The sequence below is a fragment of the Peromyscus eremicus genome, chromosome 1 (genome assembly GCF_949786415.1).
Source record: "Peromyscus eremicus chromosome 1, PerEre_H2_v1, whole genome shotgun sequence".
NCBI classification, from domain to species: Eukaryota; Metazoa; Chordata; class Mammalia; order Rodentia; family Cricetidae; genus Peromyscus; species Peromyscus eremicus.
The window spans coordinates 156271334-156298900 of NC_081416.1; the positions used below are offsets into that span (position 1 = coordinate 156271334).

A 27567-nucleotide genomic window follows, 5' to 3' on the forward strand; every position below is an offset into this window, starting at 1 on the left:
TTTGAATACCCAGCATGTACCGATATTAGCAGAGAACAAAAGGTAAGGTCTAAACTAGCAAGATAGCTTAGTAAGAAAAGGTTGGTAGTACCGAGCCGGCTGACCTGAGTTCTGCCCTCCTGACCAACAAGAAGAAGAGAACTGACTCCCACAAGTTATCCCCTGGTCCTCTATATGCATGCCAGGCCAGCCCCTTCCCTCCTACACACAATAAATGTTTTTAAAGAAATTTTAAGGTTTTGCCATAAACCAGCTTATAGCCCTGTAGTCTTCAATGCAATTCATATTTGTATTGTAGAATGTTTTATAAGATTAGTTAACTATATATATATATATATATTACAGTACATATTTATTTTCATTTAGTAAGTTAAGATAAATGTATTACCCAGAAAGATACCTTAAAAGGAGGAAAGATTTTATCTTGACTTACAATTTCAGAACCCTTAGTCCACTTTGTTAGATCTGTTGTTTGGGGTCTGAGGGAAAAGACATTGTCATGGCAACAGGAATATATGGCGAAGGCTGTTCACCTCAGAGTGGCCAAGAAGCAGGGAAAGCATGTCAGTGAAACAGGGCCTCTCTCCTTCATTCTCTTTTGTTCCATCTGGATTTGAAGCCTATGGGCAGCACCCCACATTCAGGACAGTTCTCTTCCCTTAGTCATTCACTCTGGAGAAAGCGGTCACAGATACACCCAAAGTATGATTTACTGATCTGCTAATCAGGTTGACTAGATAAACCATCATATTGCAGTTTATTATAAAAAGTTACTTGACTTAATCTAGTAATATTAAAACATAAACAACTTGATGTAAGGTATTTGTTTCTGCATCCCTTTCTGTGAATTCAGCGGTGGGCCTCAGGTGATTGAAAATAAGATGGATCTGGAGAGATGGCCCACTTGCTAAAGACACTTGGAACCAAGCCTGATGACCTGAGTCCAATCCTCAGAACCCACAGAGTGGAGGAGAGAAGGTCCTCGACAAGTTGTCCTCTGACCTATACATGAATGCATGAATAATACACACTAAACAAATGGATGTAAAAATAAAGAAAGAAAAATTATAAATGAGAGTTCTTTTTATGTCAATATCAGACTAAAAACCCATTTACTGAAAGTGATTTTTTTCTCTCCTTTTTTTTTCCCCCTGAGGGGTGAGGGACCCAGGTCTCTCATAGCTCTGGCTGTCCTGGAATTCACTGTGTAGATCAGGCTCACCTCAAACTCGCAGAGATCCACCTATCTCTGCCTCCTGAGTGCAGGGATTAAAGGTATGCTCCACCACACCCAGCAAGTAATTTTTCTATAAGCAGTTACTTTATAACTGTTATTCACTGTATAGTTAATAGTGAACTGAAGTCGCTGTTCATATATTTCCTAAATCTGTTATAAAACTAAACTCAGAAGAGGAATTTATCATAAAGTGTTTCTAAATAGCATTAAATGTGACTGGTATGTAGACATTGGGCAGAGAGATAGCTCAGCAATTAAGAGCACTGACTGCCCTTGCAGAGGTCCCGAGTTCATTCCCAGCAGCCACATGGCGGTTCACAAATAGACAGATGTGGAAATGAGGTTGTTGATTGTTGTAATATGAAGTATATCCTGTAAGTCATTGTGATTGCCTTTTTTGTCTTACAGTTAAACTTAGCATGTTTTTAAAAAGTGTAGAAAAATCTGAGTCTCCATTATATGCATGTTGCTTAGAACTTAAATAACCTATGGTTTTCTTTCAGTCCTCACTAGGTTCGTCATCTTCTTCATTCCAGTCGGTGGGTTCCTATGGACCTTTTGGCAGGATGCCAGCATACAGTCAGTTCAGTCCAAGCACATTGGTTGGGCAGCAGTTTGGCACCGTTGGTGTTGGTATGTGGTGACTTTTTTTTTTTTTTGGTCTCAATTTCTTAAATATAAAGGTATAAAAAAAACTTGCCAAAACATTGTTTAATCTTTGTTTTATGATTATAAGTACTTATGTTGTAAATTGGGCGTGGTAGTGCATTTTATAATCGTAGTACTTAGGAAAGGGAGGCAGGAGGATCAGAAGTTCAAGGTCATTCTCAGAAACATAGCAAGTGTGAGGCTAGCCTAGAATACATGCAACCCTGTCTCAAAAAAAAAAAAAAACCTTACACTCTTTGACATTGGTCATAGTAAACGCTCAAAATGTGTTTAAGGAGCTGGAAAGATGCCTCAGCAATTAAGAATACTTAACTGTTCTTGCACAAGATCCTGGTTCCACACCCAGCACCCTGCATAGTGGCTCACAACCATTCTGTAGCTCCAGGTCAGGAGATTCAGTGCTCTCTTCTGGCCTAGAGTTCTTGCACACACGTGTGCACACACTCTTAGGTACATATACATTTAATAAATAAAGAAGCAAGCATTTAACCCACCAAACATATTAGCTTCAAGTAACACATTAGTCCACAGTTAAAAAAATTTAATCTATCATTAAACCCATTTTTCATGAAGTACAGAATCTCATGTATAAATATAGACAGTATTTGCAGACATGTGGGGTGTGAAAACCTGAAGTTTCTTCTTCTTCTTCTTTTTTTTTTTTTTTTTTTTTTTTGTCAAGATTTATTTTTATTTTATATGTAAGTCTGTGCACCACAAAGGTGCAGGACCCAAGGAGGCCAGAAGAGGGCATCAGATTCCCCCTGGAACTGGAGTTAGAAATGGTTTTGAGGGCTGCTGAGATGGCTCAGAGGTTAAGAGCACTGACTGCTCTTCCAGAGGTCCTGAGTTCAATTCCCAGCATGCACATGTTGGCTCACAACCATTTGTAATGAGATCTGGCACCCTCTTCTGTATACATAATAAATAAATCTTTAAAAAAAAAAAAAAGAGAGAGAGAGAGAGCCGGGCGGTGGTGGCGCACGCCTTTAATCCCAGCACTCGGGAGGCAGAGCCAGGCAGATCTCTGTGAGTTCGAGGCCAGCCTGGGCTACCAAGTGAGTTCCAGGAAAGGCGCAAAGCTACACAGAGAAACCCTGTCTCGGGGGGGGGGGGGGGGGGGAAGAAATGGTTTTAAGTTGGGAATCGAACCCAGGTACTCTGGAAAAACAGTTGCTCTTAACCGTGGCACTATCTCCTCAACCTCAAACCCTTCCTTTATTAAACTGCTCTGGCCAGGTTATTAGTCACAGCAACAATAAAAGTAACGTAAACAGAAAGTGACAGCATGTCTCTGGTCAAACCCTAGGTCTCCAACTAAATAAGCATGGATGATATTCAGATATCACTAACCGTAATGTGTGTTAGAGTTGCAGGAGGCTATGGCTTTGGCCTAAGCTCCTGCACCAGGCCCTGCACAGGCACAGGAGAGGTCAAAGACACAGCCTGTCTGTTCTGGTAAAGAATTAAACAAGACAAAACTTCCTTTAAAATGAAAATTGTAAAAAGGTTCCTCCAGGACTTGAAGTCAAATATGTGCTCATCAACTGTGCTGCTTTAAGTCAGCCAATCACAAAATAATGTGAGGCTGAACCAAGATGGTTCAGAATGAGGCATAGGATCCCTCATTGTTAGGAATAAATGGGAAGATGGGCATGCAGACTTATCCAGGCACCAAGGGAAGGCTGTACCACTGGTTCACTATAATGCAGGCACTTATGTATACCACCAACGCTTGCCTTTTTACAATCCCTTTTCCTTTAGGGAAGTGGGGAGAATAGAGGACATAGAGAATGGTATGGAAATGGGGAATCACATTAGTCCACAGTTAAAAAAATTTAATCTAGCATTAAACCCACTTTTCATGAAGTACAGAATCTCATGTATGAATATAGACGGTATTTGCAGACATGGTGGGGTGTGAAAACCCGAAGTATCTTTAAAAAAAAAAAAAAGTTGGCCTGGCTGCACAGCACATGGTAGAATGGGGGCTGTTTGCTCCTGATCACATGGCTGACCAAGAGCTATAGCTTGCTGCTGTCCAGGATCATAGACGACTATCTTATTTCATATTGCTAGCCTAGGAAACAATTTAAAGAATAATTTCTACTGAATAAACATGCTTTCCTATTACTATAAAATAGAGTCATTGTAGTCAGCCCGTCTTCAATTTGGTGCTGTCTATAGTATTACTATTCTTTCATAATAGTTTTATTTGCCATTGACTCCACTGTATTACATTATTTAATTTCTTAAATGAGAGCTGCTAGAAATAGTGGAGAAGATGAACAGCTCAACACAATCAAGTAAGAGTTTAGAACTCATTATAAGAAACACAAATGTCTAGGGCTGGAAAGTTGGCTTAGCCCATAAAGACCCAAATTCAGATCCCCATTACTTATATAAAAGCCAAACACAGCTGTTGAGATGGGTAGAGAGGACAGGGGCAAAGATGAGCTCGCTGGCCAACCAGTCTGGATGAATGGTGAACTCCAGGTTGAGTGAGAGACCCTGCTTCAACAGAGATGAGGAGCAACTAAGGAAGACACCCGATGTTGACCTCTGGCCTTGACACATAGTTGTGTACACGTGTACAAGTGCCTCATACACATACAGACACATACATATTAAAAAAACAAACAAATGCAAGCCAGGTATGGTGGCACCCACCTTTAATCCCGCAGGCAGATTTCTGAGTTCAAGGTCAGTTCCAGGACAGCCAGAGCTGCACAGAGGAACCTTGTTTCCAAAACATAAATACAAATGTCCCATAAACATGTGAAAAGGTGCTTTGTTCTTGCTTACAATAAAAAATGATACAAAGCAAGAGTCTCAGGATGCAGCTCAGTTAATAGAGTGCTTGCATAGCATGTAGGAGGCCCTGGGTTTGATGCTAACACCACAGTGAACTGGATATGAGGGCCATACTTGTGTTCCCAGCACTGAGTTGGAGGCAGAGGGTCTAAATATTGATTGGTTGATTTTTAAATTGTGTGTGTGTGTGTGTGTGTGTGCGCGCATCTATTTGGGTGCATTTATGTGTGCCACATGTATGCAGGAGTCCATGGCATCATGACAAGCCTCACATGGGACTGTGAGTGCTAGGAACCTAGTACCTCTGTATGAGCAGTAAGTACTCTTCACTGCTGAGCTATCTAACCTGGAGGCAGAAGATCTAGATGTGGAAGGTTTGAGGCTAGCTTGGGATAAATGAGACTGAAACCCTGCCTCCAAAAATAAATAAATCACACTGAGATACCCTTTTTTTGCTATCAATTTGGCAGAAACTCAACGAACTTTTGCCAAAACATGAGGAAATAGATACACTGAAAACATAATATACTATAAGCACTGCTTTGTAAGCTGATGCTGAAATCATCTTTGCAAGATTGTTTATATAGAAATGAAAATTATTGACCTTAATTTGTAGATCCTCAGAAAAAGTTATCTCAGAATAAGTAAAACATCAAAACAGTATGTCCATGTTGGTATTAAAGAGTGGACAATGGGAGTGTATTGCTAGAGCAGAAAAAGGGAGTTGTAGAAATGTGAGTAATATAAATTAACCAGCAATTCTGCCTTTACCAGGCCTCATACTTTTAGGACAAGCACTGTATAATTAAGCTACATTCCCCAGTCCCTGACTGCTTATTTTAATTAATTTAATTAATTGTACAGCAAAGGTTAAAATAAAGAAAACAGACATAATTAGATCCCCTCCTCCCATTGTTTACACCAGGTGATGAGTTCAACAGGAATAATTTAAGACAGGTTTGCTGGTGTGTCATGGTATGCTGATGTTCAGTACTCTTACCTGCAGAATGGCAGAATATTGACCAAATAGACAAATGCTTGCCTCTTAGTTGGTTAGTCAACCAACTGTTTGATGGTTCTCTTGGGTCTCCGGAGTTAAATAGAAATAGTATTTTAAAGATTTATTCTATTTGAAAGGGGTGGGGGTGTCCAGAAAAGTACACTGAATTCCCTAGAACTATAATTACAGGCAGTTGTGAACCACTTGATATGGTTGCTGGGAACTCAATTCAGGTCCTGTACAAGAGTAATATGTACTCTTAACTGCTGAGCCATCTCTCCAGTTGCCTGTATAGATTCATTTTTAATTACTAAGAATAGAAAAAAGGCACCAAGACAATAAAAAAGAACAGTTGTACACACTGATAACAAAGCACATAAATGGCATATCTGCTGTCAGACTTTTCATAATGATACAGTGGTCAGTTAATTAGAATGCTATAACAATCCCAAATGTGGCAAGGCTGGTGGCATACAACACCTTTAATCCCAGCACCTGAAAGGCAAAGACAGGCAGATAGCCTGGTCTACATAGTAAGTTCCAGCACAGCCTGAGCTACACAGTTGAGACTCTGTCTCCAGTAAATAAATAAGTAAACAAACACACACACACACACACACACACACACTCCTAAATGTGTGTTAGCTTTTAGAGACATAACAGTTGCAGAATGTTGATTCTCGGCAAGTAGAAATTGATTCTTTGGCAGTCCTAATCAGGGGCCACAGACAAGTTACATTAATATCCAAAAGAATTGGACGCATATATGATATCTTCTTAAGCCACAAAAAAAGAATGTGGAATTAATAAAGATATTTTGAGAAACTACATAAATAATTTGAAATGGTGCAAAGTGGTTGATTAGTAACAGATCAAAGATAAAATCACAAAGACCGCTTGCAGAACACATTTGGTGGCACCTTATCTGAACAGAGTATTGAAATAGTAACGCAACACTACTTACAGTAATAGTACCAATAACACCTTATACCTGGGGCTGGAAAGATGGCTCAGCAGTTAAGAGCACTAGCTGCTCTTCCAGAGGACCTGGGTTCAATTCCCAGCACCCACATGGCAGCTCACAACTGTCTGTAACTCCAGTTCTAGAGGTTCCAACATCCTTACACAGATACACATGTGCAGGCAAAACACCAATGCACGTGTATAAAAATAAATAATTAAAAAATAATTACACGACATACCCAGAAATGAAAGATACCTTAAAACTTCTGTGGCGGTTTTTTCACTGGAGAGAAACTAAATTGCCCACATTCTCCAAGGGACATTTGGCAGTGAATGGCTGAGTCAGTTTTGGTTTTTAAAACTAGGACTGTATTGGTATGTAGTGGGTAGAGTCTGGGGTACTGGACAACTCCTTCTGAAACCTCTCCCGATTGGATCTCAGCTGAGCAGGTTGTTTAGTAGGGTAATCTCACCAACACCTCCAAGTTGTTGGGTTTCCACAGGATCGGCCGGTGGGCCCTGGGTTGGCCTCGGGCAGAATGTTGGGGTCCATTCTCGGGACAACTCCTAGTAGCAAGCATTGTCTGACCCAGAATGTAATGAATGCTGAAGTTGAGGTAACCCTGCTCTACAGAGAGAACCAACTATAGAACTGCTGAGAGACTAAAGCACTACATAAACAGCTAATCCATGCTTATGGATTGAGAGTCAGAACATTATAGATGACACACTCTCCTGAATTGATTCACAGATTCAAGTCAAAATCCCATCAGTCTTTTTAAAGTAGAAGTTTGAGGTTTATATGGCCCAATTTCAAGACTGTTTCAAAGATAGAATAATTAGAGCTTTGAATTACTGGCATAAAGATAGACAAATATGGATAAATGAAAAATAGAGACTAGAAGTAGATATACCCAAATACTGATTTTTACTTTTCCCATGAAGCTCCTAGTACAGCTCAGTGGAAAGAAAACCACCATTTTAACATATAATGTCGTAGTAGCTGAATCTCTCCATAAATAATGCAAACCTTGATTGACCCTTCTTAAGCCTTGGATAAAAAGTGATTTGGGAGGCAGTTGAGTCTCATGCCTATTACCCCATGTACTGAGTGGTTTTGTGTGTCAACTTGACACAAGCTGTAGAGTCATCCGAGGAAGGAGCCTCAGCTGAGGAAATGCCTCCATGAGATCCAGCCATAAGGCATTTTCTCATTTAGTGATCAGTGGAGGGCCCAGCCCATGGTGGGTAGTACCATCCCTGGGCTGCTGGTCCTGGGTTCTATAAGAAGGTGGGCTGAGCAAGCCGTGGGAAGCAAGCCAGTAAGCAGCTCCCTTCCATGGCCTCTGCATCAGCTCCTGCCTTTGGGATCCTGCCCTGTTTTGAGTTTCTGCCCTGACTTCCTTCAGTGAAGAACAGCATTACTGAAGTGTGAGCCTAATAAACCCTTTCCTCCCCAACTTGCTCTTTGGTCGTAGTGTTTCATCTCAACAGTAGAAACCCTAGCTAAGACACCCCGGTACCTAGAAAGCTGAGGCAGGAAGACTTTGAATTTGGAACTAGCCTGGCCTACATAAAAAGACTTTGTCACTAACAATAGTGACAGTGATGATAGAGTGTTTGAGGGCTGCAGACATGAACCAGTAGCAGGAAGAAGTCGAGAAGCAAGGGGTACAGTGACAGAGTAGAAGGTCCAGAGCTTGCTACCATTGAATCGGCGCTCCAGCAGGCGACAGGCACGGTGATAGGAACGCACACCCTCAGAGTAGCTTATTTGGGGGGGGGGGGGGGGGTGTTTCATCTCTTCCAGAGCTGCCCAGAGCGGAAGCCTAACTGGAATGTGCCTTGGTGGGTGATAGTACTCCATGTGTGAGGTGCTGCTGCATTCTGGTGGCCCATTTTAAGGGGATTTGAAGAGTAGAATTCATCAAATCAGGAGTCTGGGGAGCTGCAAAGTGTCTTAAACACCATGACTAAAGTGTAGAAATATTTAAAAGAACTGGAGTGCACCCTGGAAATGAGCAGATGCAGCGATTTACAGATTACACAGGTTCAAATATACAAAGTGATGTGAGAAGTGGGGCAGGTAATGAGGGCTTTATAAACTGAGGTAGTAGTTGGTTGACATTGGGAAGCATTAGAAGGTCCCAAATGCTATAAATGTGTGACTATATTTGTATTAAGTAAGAGCTTATTCTGACTACCATCATAGAGGTATACAAATGAGAGGGATTGTTTTTGGGTTTTTTTGTTTGTTTGGTTGGTTGGTTTTTTGAGACGGGTTTCTCTGTGTAGCTTTGTGTCTTTCCTGGAACTCACTTTGTAGACCAGGCTGGCCTTGAACTCACAGAGATCCGCCTGCCTATGCCTCCCGAGTGCTGGGATTAAAGGCGTGCGCCACCACCGCCCGGCAGTAATTTTTAGAAGTATGGGTTGGGTACCCAGACAGTCAGTAAAATGCTGGGTTTTTTTTTGTTTGTTTTCCTTTTAATCTTTTCAAGCTGGGAGCTCCTTGACATCGTTTGGAACAGAAGCATCAAATAGCAGTACCTTATCCCAGAGCAGCACAGTTGGTTCTGCCTTCACACAGGATACAAGACCTGTGAAACCACAGCTAGCCCAAGGTAAGCTGTTCTGCCTGTCGAGTACTTGCATTCTAAACTTCTCTAGCAGTTTTTGCTTTGTTCTGAAGATTTATAAACAGCATGTATCATTGGTTTTGGCTCTATAAATTTTGTTTTTGAGACAGGGATTCCACTCCTTATCTTAGGCTAGCCTCTAATTCAGAATATTCTTTCCTTGGCCTTCTGAGTGCTGGGATTAGAGGTATGTGCCAGCATACTTCCCTAGTTCAGGGATTTTTTTTTCCCTAGTTATTCTATTGCAATAAATGTTTTGCTGAATGGCTTCTACTTATTTTTACTTTTTAAACTTTCTACACATTGGAATTGAAATGATGAGCATTCTGTGTTTAACATTTGTTTACAAAGTTTATCAGATTTGTCCTAGACTCATCACTGAAAGTTGAACTATGCTAGGTAAATTTGAAAACCCATCCAAAGAAACTGTTGATATGCATGCTGTTGAGTCTTGCCAACACCTCACACATGTGGGCCCTTCTGTCTCTGGATCATCACAAAAGAACCATCTTGTAGTGCTTCTGAAAATGCAGGGCATAATTGAGATCTGGAAGATTAGAAACCCTGGAGCCTGGAGATTAACATTTTAATAAGCTTAAGGGATCCTGTTGTCATTTTGAAAAATTCTGTTCTTCTGCCAGATAGTCTCATAATCTGAGTCACGGAGTCCTGTGTCTGCTGTGTCCACTGCTGCAGTCAGTGTGATGGGCCATTGCTTTCCGTCCAGGAGTGCAGTGCAGGTCTCTTCATGACAGTGGAAGAGTGCAGGGCAGAGCCAGTGAAGATCAGAATCAACCAGAGCTAATAAGCGTGATCCTGTGTGTTTGCTGTTGGGCCTTAAAGTAATTGTAGCAGTGTTGTCCATGCTGGCTGACTTAGTAAGTGTGGAGCTGGAGAGATGGCTCCAGTTGTCTTGCTGAGGACCTGAGTTGGGTTCCCAGCACCCACATGGGGACAGGTCAGAACTGTCCATGACTCCAGCGGGATCTAAGCTGATAACCTCTAGCTTCCATGGGCACTGAAAGATAACTCACACATGTTGGGGGTATCTCCTGGAGCTGCCTTCTCCAAACCCTGTCGCTGAGAAAGCCCCCACACAGCAGCTCTACCCGCACAGGGTATTTAAGGTCCTCCCGAAGATTTTTCCCCTCATGGTTCACTCTCATGGCTTCTTCTCTTCCCCTGGGACCACCCAGGGATGCTCTGCTCAGATTGAACCTGGATTTACTAATTCGGCCTGATCTGACTTATTACATCAGTGGCAGCAGTGTTACTGCCGGAGGATTTAAGCTTTTCAACACACATACACACACAAACATAATTAAAAATAAAAATGTAAATATATCGGTTGCGTTTTAAGTTTTAAATACTTTAAAGATTTTCTGTAAATGACTTGTGAATAGAAGCATAAGGAGTAAAACAAAACCATAGGCCAGGCGGTGGTGGCGCACGCCTTTGATCCCAGCACTCGGGAGGCAAAGCCAGGCGTATCTCTGTGAGTTCGAGACCGCCTACAGAGCGAGATCCAGGACAGGCACCAAAACTACACAGAGAAACCCTGTCTCGAAACCCCTCCCCCCCCAAAAAAACAACATAATCTTGCTACCCACAAATGACAATATTTATATTTTGTTATTTTGTTTCAGACTTTTCTAAGCTAATATAAATGTATATTTATGACTTTGTTGTTTGCTATATTTTGTTAGAGATCTTTCTAATAAAATATAACCCTTAATTTCCTTTTGCTTGTGAAATTTTGCTGAGTATGGTGGCTCATAACTTTAATCTTAGTAGTTTGGAGGCAGAAGCAGGCAGATCCCTGTGAGTTCCAGGTAGCCAGGGCTACGTCGTGGAACTCTGTCTTTAAAAAAAAAAAACAAAGGGGCTGGAGAGATAGCTCAAGGGTTAAGAGCACTGATTGCTCTTCCAGCTCACAACTGTCTGTAACTTCAGCCCCAAGGAATCCGACACCAATGCACATAAAATAAAGTTAAATAAACTATAAAAAGAAAGAAAGAATAAATAGCTATTAGAAAGATGGCTCAGGGTTTAAGAGCACTTGCTGCTGTTTTCAGAGGACCCAGGTTTGATTCTCAACACCCATGTGGAGGCTCATAATCATGTGTAACTCCAATCTCAGGGATCCAACTTCCTCTTCTGGCTTCCGTGGACACTGCACGTGCATGGTACACACATGCAGGCAAAACTCCATATACATTTAAAAAAAAGAAAGCAAATAAATTGTAAAAAATAAATGTTAAAATACACCTGGAGAGCCCGGTGGTGGTGGTGGCGCACGCCTTTAATCCCAGCACTCAGGAGGCAGAGCCAGGCAGATCTCTGTGAGTTTGAGGCTAGCCTGGTCTACAGAGCAAGATCCAGGACAGGCACCAAAGCTATACAGAGAAACCCTGTCTCGAAAACCAAACACACACACACACACACACACACACACACACACACACACACACCCCTCTGGATGTACAGCAAAACATACTAAAAAAATAAGAGTAGCAAGCTTAGCTACTTAGTATAATAAAACTATAAAAATAAATTTAGAGGTGAATAAAACAGTGTACAGTGTTGGAAACAGCTCCGCTATAAATGCAAGATGTAATGGCTAATGGTATAGTTTAGTGCTAGAACATTCCCTAGCTGTGTGCGATGATCTGGGGTTGAGCCTCTGTACAGCCAGTATGGGGAAAGGGGTGAGATGAAGATTTCTAGATAAAATTGTCGTAGAAAAAGGCTGACATTGGTGCCTGATGGTGTAAGAAGAGCAGGATTGGATTCCTTGCCTCGTACTACAGACTTGAAAACAAGTATTTTTATTAGATTTTGACGTGGATATTTATATAAATCTATGGCATAGAAAGCCTAACAATCCATTTAAATTTTACCAATTAAAATGTTTGGATTGCAGACGCTTGACAGGTGGCTCCACAAGAGCTTGTGCTGCTCTTGCAGAGTATGTGTATGGGTGTGTGTATCAGATAACTCAGCCCCACTGGACACCCTGCTCCAGGGCGTCTGATGCCCTCTCTGGCCTTCTCTGGCCTTCTCAGGCACGCACATTCAGGTGCACAGGCACGAACACATACACGGAATAAAAATAAATCTTTTTGAAAAATAATAAAGCTGGTCATAGTGGTACACACCTTTAATCCTAGCACATTGGAGACAGAGGCTTGTGGATCCTTTTTAGTTCCAGGCCAGCCAGGGCTACAAAGTGAAGCGCTGTCTCAAAAAAATTAAATAAATAAATTTCTGAATTTTACACAATTAAATGAGATTCTCTTTTAACTCTGTGATAAGAATGTGATGGTAGCTCAGGGAGGTGGTTTTGATTTTTCCTGAAGTCATTTCTGGATTTATTCCTAATCATATACACCACATTTCCTTATTTGTAAGTTGTTAGTAAAAAGGAATTTAATGTGCAGCCAGTGAGCCGGTGACTCACTCTGTGTGCCCCATTGGGTTCACCTCTCTACTGCTTCCGAGTCACAGGCTTTCTTCTCAGAAGAGCAGGGAGAAAAGTGGTTTTCTGAATAGGAAAGGTCGTTTGGTAGGGTACTATACAATGAACTGCAGCAATGGGCAGTTCTCAAATCTTACCGCTTCAACTGCTTGTGATGGTATACACCTGTAATCCCAGCACATGGAAGGCAGTGAGGCAGGAGTGTTCCAGGTTCAAGGCCAGCTTTGTCTACTTAGCAAGGGCATGATCTAAAGGGAAGAGAAAAGGAAAACCTAACTTTGAAAACTGCATAATGGCATATGCCTGTGATCTCTGCTGCATAGGCAACTACATTGGAAGCTGAGGCAGGAGGATCACTTGAGTCTAGGTGTTGAGTGCCAGCCTGAGCAGCTTAGCCATTCCCTATTTTAAACAATGCTCCTTTGTAAGTATGAAGTGAGCCAAAATATTATAACCATAAATGACAAAAACTTAAGTGTTTATATTAATAGTACCTTATGTTTCCGCTGTTTTACTGGTAATTAAATTTTTGACTAAAGTAACTTTGCCATAAATCTGGAAATACCGTAGACATTGTAATTAATTACATACTTGGGGGATAGTACTGATAATTGTCCCTGGGATTCTGAGTACTCAGCAACCAGAGAGCAGTCAGCATCCACCCTCTTCCCCAGTTCCTTGAGCCTGGACAGATTTAGATCTGGGGATTTTTTTCTTATATATAAAATGAAGATAATTTTTAAGTAAAATTCTCTATTTTGGTACAATATCATGGAATCTAAGAGCTTCTTTAGAAATTTAGAGCAAACATTAAAGGAACAAAAAGCATGATTATTTAATAAGTCAGTCCCATGATAAGCAGAGACATGACAGGAGAGCTTTTATATGAGTAGGAATGAGTGACTATTCTGGAATTCTCAGAAGAGTTTGTTTTTGCTGCCTTTTTAATTCTGACATTTAATTGCCCAAATACGTAAGGCTTCCAAGAACTATCATGCTTTATTGTTCTTTACATTCTTGTAACAGAACTCCATGCTTTAGTTTGCTTGGACATGCATACCTGGATCCTAGCACCTTGGTGATAGGGGCAGGAGGATCAGGAGTTTAAGGCCAGCCAGAACTATATGATATTGTCTCCTTTCCCACCCCCAAAAAAGAAAGAAAGAAAGAAACTGAATATGTCACTCCTGTGATTAGGGAAAGCTTCCATTTGCCTACAGTGTAGTCTTTGTATCCCAGCACTTGGAAGGCAGTGGTAGGGGGATCTCCTGAGGCCAACCTGCTCTACAGCATGAGTTCCAGGACAGCCAAGGCTACATAGAGAGACCCTGTCTCGGGGGAAAAAAAGGAAGAAGAAGGAAGAAAGACAGATGGATAAAGTCATAGCAGTGGTGTTGTTACTGTAGTGCAGTTTTTTTTTTGTTTTGTTTTGGGTTTTTTTGTTTTTGAGATTTTGGGGTTTTTTTTTTGTTTCTTTTGGTTTTGTTTTGTTTTCATTAGCTGAATAATTGGCCCACTAAAGATAAGTAGATTTAAACACTGGTCTAATAAAATTCAGTTTTATGCTGAGGATTCGAGTTAGCAGAATAAAATTCTAGACTTATTTTTACAAGGTCTAGATGATTTTAAAATCCCAGGTTAGGGTAGTTTATTATCTTTTGGTTACATTTTAGGTCGATCAAGCCCTCAGTTAGACCCTTTGAGAAAAAGTCCAACCATGGAACAAGCAGTACAGACCGCCTCGGCCCACTTACCTGCTCCAGCACCTGTTGGGAGAAGGAGCCCTGTACCAACCAGGCCTTTGCCATCTACCAGCCAGAAAGCAATAGACAACCAAGAGCACAGGCGAGGTAGAGCTGAGCTGTTTACTGTTCCTGCACTGACTGATCACTCTCCATCTCCTCATTTCACCAAGAGGGTTACTTTATATGAATGACCCTAGCAGGTTTAAGCTGAACTTTATTTTAATAGTGTTCGGACTTTCAAATTTGATTGAAAGTGGTGGTGGTGGGGGGAGGTTTTAGGGGGTGTTGCAGGCGTTGTCATCTCCATTCTAACTTCGTGGAAATTTTTGGTTATATATTCTCAATTGATTTGTCACTTTGCATGTCTCTTTGTAGCTGAAGTACACAAAGTCCCAAGGCCAGAAAATGAACAGCTCAGAAATGATAGCAAGAGACAAGTAGGTAAGTTACCTGGATCTGGCTGGTTTGGGTTCATTTGATTTGAGGGTTTTTGTGGTTGGTTGGCTGGCTGATTGGTTGATTAGTTGGTAGGTCGGTTGGTTATGACAGGTCCTTACTGCATAACCCTGGCTGGCTTGAAACTCTGCCTCTCAAGTGCAGGGATTAAAAGTATGTGCCACCACCCCCAGCAGCTACCTGAATCTGAAGGCCTTGTACTGTGGCTCTCAATGGGGGAAAGCATCTTGGAGATGGCGTAGTTGCTATAAAAAGAAAAAAAGTGGGAATTGTTAACTACAGAGGGCTGACCTCAGGGGAGTGAGTCATTGTGAGTCTGTGCATGTGGCAGACTGTTGCTGACCTCTCAAAAAGACATACCTGAAGATGAATGTCAGTAATTAGTGATGTTGAGGAAGATGTAGTTTGGTTAATTACACTCTGCCAATATCTGTTTCCTAGTTTTGCTAGTATACAGTAGTTCAGATATTACTGTGGGGGAGGAAGCTGGAAAAAGGACTCAACGCCATAATGCACTTTTTTTATTTAATTTTTCTGAAGTACTATTTTTCTGGAAAAGACTTGATGGTACACAGTTGTGTTCGGGCTTGGGGGGTTTATGTCCATGTTCTTGTGGGTGTATATGCAGGCAGGTACATAATGCATATATGTACACACGGGGGTGGAGGCCAGAGGGCAATATTGGGTGTCGTTGTTGATCACTCTCCACGTTATTTTTGAGGTAAGAGTCTCACTGAACCTGGAGTTCATTAACTTGCTGGGGCTGGCTGGTCAGTGAGCTCCAGGAATCCACCTGTCTTCAGGACTTGGGTCCTCATGCTTATGGCAGATGGTCTCCTCAATCACTCTTCATCCTATAATTGAGGAAGGTTTGCTCACCTGAAACTTGAGCTTGCTAATTAGGCTAGTGTAGTTAGCAAGCTTGCTCCAAGGACCCCGTCTCTGCCTTCTGAGAGCTGGAATCGTAGGTGCGGGCTACCATGCCCTCCTAGCATGTATGTGGTTGCTGGGCATCTGGACTGCAGCCCTCACAGTTGTATAGCAGGAGAGCTTTACCCTCAGGGATCCCTCCTCAGCTCTTTTAATATTTTTTAATGTGTATTGAGTGTTTGCCTGCATGTATGTATGTATGGTTACCAATGTGTGCTTGGTGCCCACAGTGGGCCGCCATGTGGGTGGGGGAAATCTCAGGTCCTCTGCAAGAGCAGCCAGCACTCTTAACCTCTCAGCAGTTTCCAGCCCCCAAAAAAGTCTCTCACTCTCTTTTTTTTTTAAGTATTTAATGCACCAGCAAGATGGCTAGCTCTTCAGATAAAGATGCTTCCTGCTAAATCTGATTAAAGTGAGAAAAAAAGAAAAGTGTTTAAATCCAGAGTTTGGGGGTTTGTTTTGTTTTGCTTTTTTAAGATAGTCTCATGCAGCCCAAGCTAGCCTGGAAATTACTGAAAAATCAGGGATGGCCTCCAACTCCTGATTCTGCCTCCCAAGTGCTGGCATTATAGGCATGTGCCACCAGATTCAGCTCAAAGATTTTTGCTTTGTTTGTTTATTTTATGTGTATGAATATTTTACCTATATGCATATATGTGCGCCACATGCCTATTGGATCCCTTGGAACTGGAGTTACATATAGTTGTGAGCCACCTAATGTAGGTGCTGGGAACCAAACCTGGGTCATCTCTTAAAAGCAGTAAGGGATCTAAACCTGAGCTTTCTCTCTAGTGTCTTTTTGCTTTTTTAAATGAAGTGCTTGTATAAGAACTTTCCATTTTCTTTCATAATTATTGATTGAATAAGGTTTTATATTTTCTTTGGCAATATTTAATATTTTAAAAAGCATGTTTTGTTAATTTCCAATTTATTAATGGAAAACAAAATCTAAAACTGTTCCAAGTTAGAACATAATGGTAACATGTAATCTCCTTTATTTAGATGATGATTAGAAAGGAATCTTTGTTAGTATTCATTGTTAGACATGTCAGTGTGCTGTTTTTAAGTGTATGAGCGCTCATTTCTCCTTTGCTTGTTTTGACGTACTCTGTGTGGCCTGGGCTGGCCTGGACCTCTTGGGCTGAAGAGATCCTCCTCCTTCACCCCTTGAGTGGTTGCTTATTGTTTCTGTGTGGTTTGCTATGTTGTGTGTGTTGTGGAGTAGTCTAAACAGGTGACTCTCTTAGAATAATTGCCGTATGTTTAATCATTCGAAGTTCTGTAAGGAGCCGGAGAAGTGCATCCACAGTCAAGAGCACTTGCTGCTCTGGCAGAGAAGGGCTTGGTTCCTAGCACCACAGCTGGCCATCTCATACACCCCTTTCTGACTGCAGGCACCTACATGTGGATGCACATAAACAAAAACAATAAATCTTTTAAATAATATTATGTGAAGTAATAAGGAAATTTGTCTTAAGAGTGTCCCTAAACTCACTACCTGTGTTCGAGATAGCCTCAATGGTAGAATGCTTGCCTGGCATCCAAGAGGTCTTAGGTCCAGTCGCTAGTATCACAAAAACAAACAAAAGATAACTAAAAGGTTTCACTACCCTTATCCACCACTAAGGGTCACTAACAGAACAGTGAATGTTCTTGCAGTTTCTCCTTGGATTTTATACAAATAGGTGGGTTGGATTTTTTTGGTGTTTTTTTTTTTTTAGATTTATTAATTTATTATATATACAATATTCTGCCTGCATGTGTCCCTGCAGGCCAGAAGAGGGCACCAGATCTCATTACAGGTGGTTGTGAGCCACCATGTGGTTGCTGGGAATTGAACTCAGGACCTCTGGAAGAGCAGTCGGTGCTCTTAACCACTGAGCCATCTCTCCAGCCCAAATAGGTGTTCTTTATGCAGAACTTTAAGGTGAATCATGCCCTGTTTCGTGGCATGTAAATGAGTTGCTTTTAATAATAAAATTGAATGTGTTAAAAGACCTGCTTCTCTAGACCTAATGGTCTGGATCTGCTGCAATGGACTTTTATGGTTGATTTTCTCAAACTCAGTTTACCAATCCTCAGCAGTCAACGAGCACAGCCCTGTTACCCAGTAGTCACTTCTGATTCATGTTTATAAAACTACTGGATTTTACTTCATTAAAGTCATCCTGCTTTGTGTTCTGCGTTTTTTAAAGTTAAACTCACACCAAGTACTATTCCATATTCTGTTTTGTTTTGTTTTTTTCTTAATCACACATGTGTTGGATATTTGGGTTCCCAAGTTTTCACTATGAATTACGCTACTTTGTATTGCTTTACCATATCTCAGATGATTGATTGAGATCCTGTGGCTGTGTTATAGAAAGAGAATACATAGGGCTGGAGAGATAGCTCAGTGGTTAAGAGCACCGACTGCTCTTCCAGAGGTCCTGGGTTCAATTCCCAGCAACCACATGGTGGCTCACAACCACTTGTAATGAGATCTGGTGCCCTCTTCCGACCTGCAGGGACACATGCAGGCAGAACACTGTATACATAATAAATAAATAAATCTTTTTTTTTTTTTTTTTTTTTTTTTTTTTTTTTTTAAAGAAAGAGAATACATAGATCCAGAAGACTTGAATAAGTGGAGCCACTTATAGGGAAACCGTGAAAGCAGGAAGTGCTTGGAGCCATTAAAGATGGGTGTTTCTCTTGTCTGTTGTTTTATCTGAATTTTGAGAAAAACATCTCCTACCTTACAGTCTGTGCTAATTAGTGTTCATTTATATTCTTATTATACATCTCGTTTCCTGTTATCCTTTCCACAAAGGACCTGACACTTTGGGTATGGTATGAGGGACATGGCAGAAAGAACAGAGCTTCTTCTATGTTAATATAGTAAAGAAGGCTCCAGACCTGTCGATTATACATCTCTTTGTTGTGGTCTTCATAGATACAACTATATAAAAATTACATTAAAAACTTTCATGTTCTGTTTTTTAATATACATACTAACTTTAAGCAACTTAATTTTTTTTGTATCTTGACATCTGTTTGTTTTTCTCTGTGTGGGCATGTCTGTGCCACAGCGCACCTACAGAGGCCAAAAGTCGACTTGCAGGAGTTGGTTTTGTATTTGGTGGTTTGTTTGTTAATGTGTGCCACTGTGCAGGTGTCACAGTACAGATGTGGAGGTCAGAGGACAACTGTGGAAGTCAGTCCTCTTCTCCTACCACATGAGTCTCAGGGATTGAACTCAGGTCATCAAACTTGACAGCAAGCTCCTTTACCACTGAGCCATCTCTACAGCCCCAATTTCAGGGGTTTTTGTTGTTGTTTTAAGATGTTTATTATCTGTGTATGCATGCTTTATCTGCATGTATGTCTGTGTGCAGTGTGTGTGCCTAGTCCTGCAGAAGTCAGAAGAAGGCACCAGTCACTTCCTGGAACTGGAGTTTTGAATGGTTTTGAACCACCATGTGAATGCTACAAGTCAAACCCACCTTCTCTGTGTTTTTAATCATTGAACCATCTCTCCACCCCACCCCCCATTTCTTATTTATATAAAAATACATATATACTATACATATAGAGACCTTTAAACATTTATTTTGTAGATTGTTTCATTCACAGACCATAGTACTGTTCTAAACCAGCTGCTATATACTGAATGTCTGTTATAAATACTCTTTCTTACCGTAGTTCCAGGTGTTCCTTCTGCTCCAAGGAGAGGACGTGGGGGTCATCGAGGTGGCAGGGGAAGATTTGGTATCCGTCGAGATGGTCCAATGAAATTTGAGAAAGACTTTGACTTTGAAAGTGCAAATGCACAATTTAACAAGGAGGAAATCGACAGAGAGTTTCATAATAAACTTAAATTAAAAGGTAAGTTTTTATTTCCTACTCATAAAATAATTAATTTGGTTGGTGAGGTAAAAATGTTTTACAGCTTAGATGTTTAGAATTGTAACTTGCATGTTTTCCGTTAGAAGATAAACTTGAGAAACAGGAGAAACCTGTAAATGGTGAAGATAAAGGAGACTCCGGGGTTGATACTCAGAACAGTGAAGGGAATGCTGATGAGGAAGATCCTCTTGGACCCAACTGCTATTACGACAAAACGAAATCCTTCTTTGACAATATTTCTTGTGATGACAATAGGTACTGTCTTTTAATGTGCTCTCGGGATATTGATGTGTAAAATTTGTATATGGATTCACAAGTTTTAGTGAATACTAGAAAAACCTAATGACCACAGTGAATTTTTATGAGGTTTATTCATTGCTATTTTATGTATATTGTAATGGCCTTTTGCCTGCATGTGTGTCCTGTCTGTACACCATGTGTGTGCAGTGCCCACAGAGGCTGAAAGAGGCTATCAGATCCCTTGGAACTGTAGTTGGAAAAGGTTATGAGCTACTATGTGGGAGCTTGGGATTGAACCTAGGTCTTCTAGAAGAGTAGCCAGTGCTTTTAACTATTGAGCCATCTTTCCAGCCCCCACAATTGGTTTTTTGTTTTGTTTTTTTAAGTGGTGTTTTCTTTTCCTAAAAAAAATTATTGAAAAGTTTTGTTTTGTTTTGTTTGCGTGTGCAGATTCTATAGAGTGGGTGTGGTGGTCAGTTCTCTCCTACTACCATATGGTTTTCCAGGAATGGAACCCAGATGTCAAGCTTGCTAGCAAGCACCTTTATCAGCTAGGCCATCTCACCAGCCCAGAAGTTTTTTTGTTTTGTTTTGTTTTGTTTTTTTAAGATTTATTTATTTATTATGTATACAGTGTTCTGTTTGTATGTATGTCTGCACACCAGAAGAGGGCACCAGATCTCATTACAGATAGTTGTGAGCCACCATGTGGTTGCTGGGAAATGAACTCGGGACCTCTGGAAGAGCAGTCAGTGCTCTTAACCTCTGAGCCATCTCTCCAGCCCCCAGCCCAGAAGTTTTAAATGATATTCTTTCTAAAAAAGTAAATGCTGAGGATGTAGCTCAGTGGATGAATACTTGCCTAGCATATGCAAGGCCCTAGGGTTTATCCTAGTAACACAAAAAAGAAAAAGAGGCTGGACGGTGGTGGCGTTTGCATGCCATGAAGGCTAGGGAGAATTTAGATTAACGGCTTGTTGTTTTTTTTTAATTGATTTTGAGAACTCAATTAAATTTATCCAGAATTGGGGAATTAGGGCTACATACATAGATTTGCTGAGAGATGAACTTTTTTGAGTTGACACACTGATGTTCATCTGTTCTTGTATAACAGAGAAAGGAGACCAACTTGGGCTGAAGAAAGAAGGCTAAATGCTGAAACATTTGGAATCCCGCTTCGTCCAAATCGCGGCCGTGGGGGCTACCGAGGCAGAGGAAGCCTTGGCTTTCGTGGTGGCAGAGGACGTGGCAGTGGCCGAGGAGGGACTTTCACTGCCCCTCGAGGATTTCGTGGTGGATTCAGAGGTGGTCGTGGGGGCAGGGAGTTTGCAGATTTTGAATATAGGGTAAGTATAGCTGCATGCTGTGGCATTGGCCTTCAGAACATTTTGCTTGTATCTGTTTTTCAGAATTATTTTTAAAGCATCAGAATAACTTTCACTTTAACTTCTTGGAGACTATACATGGTTGAAATATTTAACTGTCCTTTAGGACAGTAATTTCTTGACTGATGAATAAAAGAGAGCCGGGCGTGGTGGTCTGTGCCTTTAATCCCAGCACTAGGGAAGCAAAAGCAGGTGATGTAATAGTACCTGACCTTAGCGACATCAGGCTCAGCAGCAGCTAGAGTGCACCTGTAGCTTAACTGCACTTTCAGCGGGGGAGACAGGAGGACTGGTGGTTTTTGCCTTTTTATTAGAACCATGAGTTTTTCATGAATGAACCAGTAAAATTGCTTAGACACCGCCCCCAACTCCCCCCCCCCAAAAAAAATAGAAATGTTCTGCTAGCAGCTGAGTTAGTGTTAACTTTTCTGTCTTTAAAGAAAGTTTTTTAGGGAAACACACTAAGGAGCACTAAACTGTACATTAGAAAAACTGTAATATCACCTTTATTTCATATTACTAGATTTTTATACTTTAACACCAAAAGACTGTAAGAAGTAAAGCAAACCTGTACGTCTGAAAGCATTGGCGTTCACATAGTGAGTGGCAGGCATAGTGCTGCTGAATGGTTCTCACACACTAACTTAAGCTCGGGTCAGCTCTGTGAGACGGGTTCTATTATTATCATCTAAGTTTTACAAAGGAGACAGATACAGAGATATTAAATAACTTAGCCAAGGTCACAGAACCCAAGAGGGAGGATGCTGAGTGTTGGGCTTAGCAGGTTGGCTCTTGAGTCACTGCTCTTAATATAGGTTTGTAGAGAACTCACTCGGCTCTTGTTTTCTTATTATGGTATGCTCTTGAGAGCCCTCTGGTATATTGGCATTCACCAACAGTTGGAGAAGAATTCCATAGCTCTATGTAGTGTGCTTTTGTGTATAATTTATCTAATGAAAGAGGCCTGTCAATTAAGGCAGTATTGTAACTGTCTTTTTGAAGTATCTTAGTTTTTTGACAAAGAAAATAAAGAGCAAAATCCTGTTATACAGAGATCCACTGGTAACAGCAAAAGACAGTTGCAAAGATTTGCTGGCTTGAGTTTTGTGTTCCGGTTTTTATAACTAGCTATTATTGAGAGTCTCTGTGGAAGGAGGTCAGTATCGAAGGGTTTGGGACCAGTTATGTTAATTTTAATGTCTTGGCTATTGTGCCAGACTGCTCAGAATTAGCTTCAAGTCATTAGCTCCTGTTACCAGCAAGACCCCTTCAGCTCAGGTTCTCACTCTCTAGACTGCTCTTGCTTATCTGACTTGTCTTAGAGTTGCCAGCTACCCCGGACACAACTCAGTACTTTGAGCACTGGCATGGGTATTAGTTTGGGGAAGAATGTAAACATGATTTAACAGAAACAGAAGTAAAGATAGGACCCTAGAGAATCAGCCACACTAGATCCTCTCTTCCAGCCCACCCGGGGTGGGGGTGTGGTTAAGAAGAATGGTGGACACATAGGCTTTGTGTCCTGTGCTTTTTGGCTTTTCCTTTCCTTTTAGGAGAATTGGACGTCTGGGTTGCAGTATGGGTGTAGTCAGCTTCTATCTCATGCCTCTGTAAGTAGACTCAGTCACCATGGTGGGTGACCGAGTCTTCTGTTTCTTCTGAGAGGTACTGAGACAATGAAGATTCCGAAATGGGGGCTAGAGGTGACTCCGTGGTTACTTACAGAGGACCCAAGTTTGGTTACCAGCACCCATGCCAGGCAGCTCGGACCTGCCTGTGACTGCAGCCCCAGAAGTCTCTTGACTTCCACAGGCACACACACACAGACAGTAATTTTTTTAACTGGGATGGGGGAGGAAGAATCTGAAATGACTCCATCTCTTTCCTTCCCCTTTTATTTTCTCCTCCCTCCCCTTACCCCCTTTCTCTCCCTCTCTTTCGCCTATCTTTTTTTTTAACCTTTCAGAAAACCACGGCTTTTGGACCCTAAAAGGTCTGGATTGGTCATACTGCTTTCTGAAAGGTAAAAAAAGAAAAGAAAGAAGTTGGGAGGTGTGAAGGTTGGTTTGGTGGGGGACAGAGGGTTCATCTTTAGTTCATTTGTTTCTGTACCAACTTGTACTTTGCGGTATGTGCTTCAGTTTATTAGTTACACTGTACAGATCGTTTGTATTGTACCTTCAGATGAAGTCAAGTCTTTCAACTAGGAAGTACTTGTCCTGCCGTTGGGGTGTGCATCACTAAAAATTAGGTGTGGTGCAGGGCATGATGGCACACACCTTTAATCCCAGCACTTGAGAGGCCCAGGCAGAAGGATCTCTGTGAGTTCTAGGACAGCCAAGGCGTTACACAGAGAAACCCTGTCTCAAGAAACAACAACCAAGTAGGACCGTAAGGGGGGTGGCTCCAAAACCCGTGGATGCTTAAATCCCTTATAACACAGCATTGCATTACATAGACCCCATCATATCCTCTTACCTGTTTGTGGGTTCTGGGGGTTGGACACGGGCCTTAGCCCATGCTGCGCAGGTGCTGTATGCTGGGCTCCACTGCCAACTGCCTGTATTTTCACGAACCTGCAGACCCTTCTAATACGGTCATGCAGTGTGACTGGGATGCAAATGGTTGTTAGTCTCTGTTGTATAGGCCCTACAGGGAAGGGACAGACCAAAAGAGATTGCTGCACGTTTCCACAACTGCAGAAACATAAACACACATCTGCTCCTGAAAACCGTGCAGATCCCAAGGACACAGAGAGTGGACCATGTGGTGGCTTCTGGTCGGAGGGCAAGCAGAGGCCCTGGCTCTGTACTGAGTGTAAACCTGAGTTTAGGGTCAGTCTCACTGGGATCTCCTTCATAGCTAGCTGCTCTTCTTACTGGTTATAGTTTGTAATTTTCCCAGTCAAGTTGGTTTTCAAACTTATTTCAAATTTAAGAGTTGACCAGGCGTTGGTGGCACACGCCTTCAATCCAGGAGGCAGAGGCAGGCAGATCTCTGTGAGTTCCAGGCCAGCCTGGTCTACAAAGTTCCAGTACATGCTCCAAAGCTACAGAGAAAACCCTGTCAAAAAAAAATTAAGAGTTGTTTGTTTTGGTTTGTTTTAGTTTTTATTAGCTTACAAAGTTTTGTTTGTTTTTTGAGGCCTGGTTGTATGTGGCTTAAACTGGCCTTGAGCCCCACTATATAACCAAGGATGGCTGAATGTTTCTCTTGCCTCCATCTCCATAGTGCTGTTATTAGAGGCATGTGCCACTACCACAGCTAGTTTTTATAGTGGTGGGGATAAAGCCAAGGGCTTCGTGTATGGTAGGCAAGGACTCTGCTAGCCAAGGTCCTTCTTCACCCTGAAGAGTTATTTGGGGGCCTAGAGAGACAGCTGAACAGTTAAGAGTGCTTGCTGCTCTCTTAACACAGAGATCAGGTGTGGATTCCAGGACCCATACTGGGTTTCACAACTCTCACAACCCTGTAGCTGCTCCTCCAGGGACCCAATACCCTCTCCTGGCCTCTGTTTGAAAACAAAGTTACTTTTAAAAAATAGATTTCTAAATCCAATACTACTTTCTCCTAGCATGCAGTTTAAGAGAGAAATGTTGTGTTACCTTCTGGATTATTGTATTGCTTGGTAAAACATGTCAAAACTTAGGGATTTTATGACTCTTGTTTCAAAAGAGTTGTAAGAGTGACTAAATGAAGGTTCACCTAACTGTTGTGTTTAAATTGTTAGGGCAACCAAAGGTGGTGAGGTCCCTCCGTGTTGCAGAGTGGCCTGCCCGTCAGGCAGCCACTGCACAGCCTCTGCTGACTGGAAGCAGTGAGCAGATAGCAAAGCCACTTGCTGTCAAATGGAGAGCTTCAAGAGTGTTTTCCAGAGCCCGGGGAGACAGGTTTTTTCTGTGAGAATAAGAGGAGGGTGTATTTAAGGTGCTCTGAAGAAACTTCAGCAAACTAAGAAAAAAGTGTTCCTAATGAGCCATGGCTTAGAACATGAACTGATACTTCTTTTTCCTTTTTAGAAAGACAACAAAGTTGCTGCATAGTCTACAAACAAGTCTTTGAAAATAGGTGACTCCTAGCTCTTCATGGTCCTGGAAAGTGGTTTCAGTCTTTGTGAAGAAGGAAGAAGTGAAGTTGCTGTCTGTCTGTCACCAGCACTGGGTTTTGTCTGTCTGTTTTTCTGCTTCATTTCAAAGCTACACTCAGTTGCTTTGGGGCAGGAAGGCTTGTCTAAAAACATGAGCATAAGTGTATGTGGAGTAGCAGAAGGTTGTAATCCTTGCTTAGAGTCAAACAAACTACAGCGAGCTGAATGGAACTGCTAAGTATTTTTTCATCACTGAAAGGATTTTTCTTATCACTAATTAATTGTATTTGGTGATTACTTCAAGTTGCCTGCAGATAGGCCGTGATACTGTGTTTTGAGCCACAGAAGGTTTTGTGTTTGTGTGTGTGTGTGTGCGCGTGCGCGCGCGCGCGTACGTGTGTGTGTGTGTGTGTGTGTGTGTGTGTGTGTGTGTGTGTGTGTGTGTGTATCTTTTTCTTTTTGGAGATCCTATAATATGAGGTAGCTTATTTCGACACTTAATTAGGGTGCTGGATGGTAGAGAATTTTGTCAGTCAACTATGTACACACAGGTAAATACTGTTTCTTAGGCAAAGGTAACTTTTTTATATAGTTGTAAAATTCCATTATATTCCATTGCCAAAGAAACATTTAAGAACTTTGTATAGCTGTATAAAAAGCAACTAATTTTTTAAAGAATAAACGTTTAAAGTCAGCAAACATATGTGTCCTTGCTGAAGTCGGTGTGCTGAGGAGCAGGGCTATGGGTGGGTCCTTTCCTCTTGCTTTTCAGGCTGAAGGTTTTTGATTTCTTTTTTAATGTTTGGAACACAAATGAAGATTTGATAACTTTATTCCATTATCTAAAAAGGATAAATTATTCATGCATAGTATATGGACTTCATTTTGTAGCAAATCACAGGATTTGTCCAAATAAACAGATATTTTCAGTGTATGAATGTAAATAATCATAGATGAGAATGTACCTCGCTGTATTTTCAAATAAGTAACCCTCCCCCTTTTTAAGACATGAAAACCAGGCATCAGTGGACCTGTTCCTCCTGCTGTGCCTGGAACTCTGTTGTGCTGACACTGACTCCTGTTTTACTTCAAGAAGATGGAGTTTTCAAATCATCCGGCACCTGTAAAACATCACTAACACAGTCTGTGGGCCCGTGACCCACTGAAGACTCCGTGTACACGTTTGTTGCTAACTGTAAATTACTAATAAATCTTTTTTGATATTTAAGCTATAGTGGAAAAGATCTGGCCACTTTGTGTTTTTAACGAAGGCCATGGAATAAAGGGATCCAAAGATTTAACTAATTTTATCTATTTTGATTTTTATTACCTTTCTCATTAACATTCTGTAGTGGTAAAGGTGTGGGAAAGTGCACTGTAGGAGAGTCGGACTATTTAAGGATGGTTGATTATTTTTTAATTTTATATCTTTTGTTTAGATTAACACAGGAATGTTTTATAATTTGGTTTCATTGTTGAGATCTAGTACTTGGCAGCCATAGTTTACTGTGTTCCTGCATGTGAACAACTCACCCTTTTGCAGGACCCACAGATCATGATACTGACCACATTTTCAGTCGCTCTGAGCATCAAAGCAGTAATGTGGCAATACTTCTATGCTGAGATGTCCCAGGCCAATTCCAGAACTGTCAGCGCCCGATCTCCATGCTCATTCAGCACAAGCTCGCACTTCTTCACAGCCCCTGGTCACTGACAGGGTGCTCATTGTCCACAGTGTACCTCCCAATAGCAAGGCTTTTATCCCAAAACAAACTGTTCAGTAAACGTGTTCTCAAAGTTCTTTCTCATGAGTAATGGCATTCTGTTTCCATAGGAAGATTAATAGGAGGCATCTTGAGTGCAGGATGCAGCGATGGTAATGTTTGCCTGGAGTAACTAAGTCATGTCTAACTACTTCCAACATGTATTTGTTGTTGTAGATAGTCAAGGAAAGCTAGAAATCCCTTTCTCCGCTGAGCATAAGACACTCATTAAGATTTGTGACATGGCTGGGAGGTGGTGGTGGCGCACACCTT

At 41.4% G+C, this 27567-nt stretch overlaps 1 protein-coding gene across 4 annotated transcripts in view; it reads left to right on the forward strand.

Moving 5' to 3' along the window:
* The window catches only part of Lsm14a (LSM14A mRNA processing body assembly factor), a 45664-nt gene extending 18828 nt beyond the window's left edge, over positions 1-26836 (forward strand). Inside the window, exons 3-11 of one of the 4 annotated variants that reach the window (XM_059275036.1) lie at positions 1741-1870; positions 9185-9307; positions 14474-14650; positions 14921-14986; positions 19616-19798; positions 19903-20074; positions 21174-21405; positions 23411-23467; positions 25464-26836. In XM_059275036.1, the coding sequence (XP_059131019.1) occupies positions 1741-1870; positions 9185-9307; positions 14474-14650; positions 14921-14986; positions 19616-19798; positions 19903-20074; positions 21174-21405; positions 23411-23434 (1107 nt within the window). In that variant the 3' untranslated portion in view covers positions 23435-23467; positions 25464-26836. The remainder of the gene's footprint in view (positions 1-1740; positions 1871-9184; positions 9308-14473; positions 14651-14920; positions 14987-19615; positions 19799-19902; positions 20075-21173; positions 21406-23410; positions 23468-25463) is intronic. The other 3 variants (XM_059275045.1, XM_059275040.1, XM_059275050.1) reach the window with 3 other exon arrangements.
* The last annotated feature ends 731 nt before the right edge of the window (positions 26837-27567 follow it).